We start from the raw sequence: 2869 nt of genomic DNA, 5'->3' as shown, positions 1-2869 counted from the left end.
TTCTGTACCTTTAGTTCTCACTCCGAAATCTTTCAGGATAGAAATATTTAGTGTGTAGTTGTGTGTACTATTAATAGAACTAGATGAAGCATTATTATTTCCAGTGCCTACTGAAGCTTGATGGTCATCTTTTTGCATTCTGAGACTCAGTTTGCCCATTTTGTAGAGCTGTTTTGAGGCTGGTCAGCTGTCCATACTTTGATATTTGTTATTTTTTAAACACTGTCTCTATGTATACAAACACCCTCTAACATGGAATTAATTATTTAATGATAGCCTCTGAGAACTTCCCTAACAAGAAAATACTAGGAAGGCAAATCCATTGTCATATAATCCCCAATATCATTGTGTAACCCCCCTGCCTTATCATTCCCATTCCTTTGAATTATTACCTGCCTTGTAGTCTCACCCATTCATATCAAAGCTGCTTGAGGTTAGGAACCATTTCTTGTTCTTCTTAGTATATGTCAGCACATCACAGTATCCAATAAAGATGCTTAGCAGGTCTTTGTTAAATGAATGAATATTTGTCCAAGATTTCAAAGGGCACCACAAATAGGAATCCCCTTTCCTTTTCAAATACCCAAAGAGGTAGATAAAATGGATCACAAAGTCTGCTTCTTAGTGGGTAAAGCTGGCATTCTGAATTCTTTGCCAGTAAAGGCCCTCATCCTAATCTTAATTTTTTTTATTAAGGTATTATTGATAGAAACTCTTATGAAGTTTTCACATGAAAAAACAATGTCCCAATCTTGATTTTACAAAAAATGAAAGAAGATTGAGGACAACAGATATAAGAACGTAAAAAGATGGACAAATGCTAAGAACTCAGTCTGGTGACAAAATGTGTAGCGATATCTTTAATAACTTTGTAATAAAGTGCAAATGAGAAAACCACATTAAATGCTGTTATTCATGAAATTCCTCTTCGATCTTTTTTTCCAAAAGCACCTGGGATTGCCATGGAGAAGTGAATAAATCCCTTATTAAATCTGACTTGTCTCTTTTCTATCTGACAGCAAATGCAATTATTTTTGGTAAGTCTATACAAAAATATCCAGATAATCTATTTAAAAATTTTTTATGATTATAATGAAATTTTTCTTAAAATTCTTGATGATCATAAATAATTGGAAAACTCTACTTAGAATTTTAATCAGTTTTTAACTTTTGGTGAAGGTCGCCTATAGATCTTAGAATTGATTAAAGCTACAGATCTTCTTCCCAGACAAGTGCACATAGGTTCAAACACATACAATTTACATACTCATGGGGCTTATAAATTTTCTGAAGCCCATGCTTAGACTCCCTGGTCACCATGGACCCTTCTGTTAAGATCTCATATGTTGGAGGGTCTTATGATGTAATAACGGCATTGATTATGATACATCAATGTGTATTTCTTTATTTACATGTATCTTTAATGGATTTATGTATGAGATAAAAGCAAGGAATTTTGCCTGAAAGAGAAGAAGGATAGAGTTATGACTTTGGAGTTCTTTAGTGGCTCTGGCATTCTGTCATTTGGTGATGTCCGTGATGATGAGAGGGAAGACAGTGACAATGGACAAGACTTGGACTTAAGACTACTTATTACATCCCTACACTTTCACCTCACTATTTTATTATCAAAACTCATAGCAAGTAAAAGATTCCCCCAAAAGCCTGGGACCAGCTTCCTGAACAGGTCCTTCAGAGCTTCCTTCACTCGCTCATTGCGCAAGGCATAGATGAATGGGTTCATCAGCGGTATCACAAATGTTGTTACCATCGTCACTGCCCAGTTAGTATCCACAGAGCCACTCTGTGATGGCCACACATAGAGAAAAATGGCACTTCCATAGAAGAGAGTCACCACCATCAGGTGGGAAGTACAGGTAGAGAAGGCCTTCTGACGGCCTGAAGAAGAGGGGATGCGCAGGATAGTCAGGACGATGTGGCCATAGGACACAGCAGTAATCATCAGTGAGGAGACAATAACAAGTGAGGCCAGGACAAAGTCAGTTTCCTCCAGCCTCCCGGTGTTGGTGCATGCCAGGAGCAGCAGTGGGCCACTGTCAAAGAAAAAGTACTGCACCACAGCATCTTGTTTGCAGAAAGGAAGCAGGGCCACAGCCACCATGGGGCCAAGCACAAGGAGGAGGCCACCCAGCCAGCAAGCCAAGGCCACCCGCGAGCACACAGCACTAGTCATGAGCAAGGGGTAGTGCAGAGGGTGACAGATGGCCAGGTAGCGATCCACAGGCATGACAGCCAGCAGCAGGAATTCAGAAGCTCCGAGGCAGAAATAGAAATAGAATTGGGTAATGCATGCAGCAAAGGAAATAGTGTGTTGCCTTGAGAGGAAATTGCTCAGCATCTTGGGAATGATGACGGAAGTGAGCAGGATCTCTAGGCAGGACAGGTTACCCACAAAGAAGTACATGGGAGTCTGTAGGTGAGTATCAGTTCCTACCACCCCGACAATTGGAGCATTGCCTGTTAGACTCAGCAGGTAGATCAGAAGGAAGACAGAAAACAGTTCTGCCTTTGTGCTCTTGAGATGGGGGAAATCTGCCAGGATGAACTCCGTCACATCACTGCTCTGGTTCCCTCCAGGCGCCATTATCTTTCCCACCTGTGCAACAACATGAACATGATCTGGTGAGGAGAGGGCCTCTCCAGAGCAATCCTGAAGTTTATTATATCATGACAGCACATATATCCCCACTTTCTCCAGCCACAGATCCTATTAAGATTTGAAGGACCTGAGGTCCTCATTTAATTGATTTTAGAGATGGAGAAGGTTTTCTAGAAAGAGTAGCTAAAACTTAAGTACGAAGATGACCAGGAGCCTCCATCTGCACATCTTAAGATCTCTTCTCAGGTC

General features: G+C 40.7%; 1 protein-coding gene across 1 annotated transcript; it reads right to left on the bottom strand.

Annotated features, from left to right (window-relative positions):
* Positions 1 to 1280: 1280 nt before the first annotated feature.
* Positions 1281 to 2605, bottom strand: LOC118909894 (olfactory receptor 6S1). The gene has a single exon (XM_036880668.2). The coding sequence runs from the start codon at positions 2603 to 2605 to the stop codon at positions 1610 to 1612; it is 996 nt and encodes a 331-aa protein (XP_036736563.2). The 3' UTR covers positions 1281 to 1609.
* Positions 2606 to 2869: the final 264 nt, after the last annotated feature.

The sequence above is a fragment of the Manis pentadactyla genome, chromosome 11, assembly GCF_030020395.1.
Source record: "Manis pentadactyla isolate mManPen7 chromosome 11, mManPen7.hap1, whole genome shotgun sequence".
NCBI lineage: Eukaryota > Metazoa > Chordata > Mammalia > Pholidota > Manidae > Manis > Manis pentadactyla.
This window is presented reverse-complemented; position numbering and strand designations above follow the sequence as displayed.

What these genes read in the sequence shown, in the direction of transcription:
- LOC118909894 (XM_036880668.2), bottom strand. Translation starts at nt 2,605, where the DNA reads ATGGCGCCTGGAGGGAACCAGAGCAGTGATGTGACGGAGTTCATCCTG.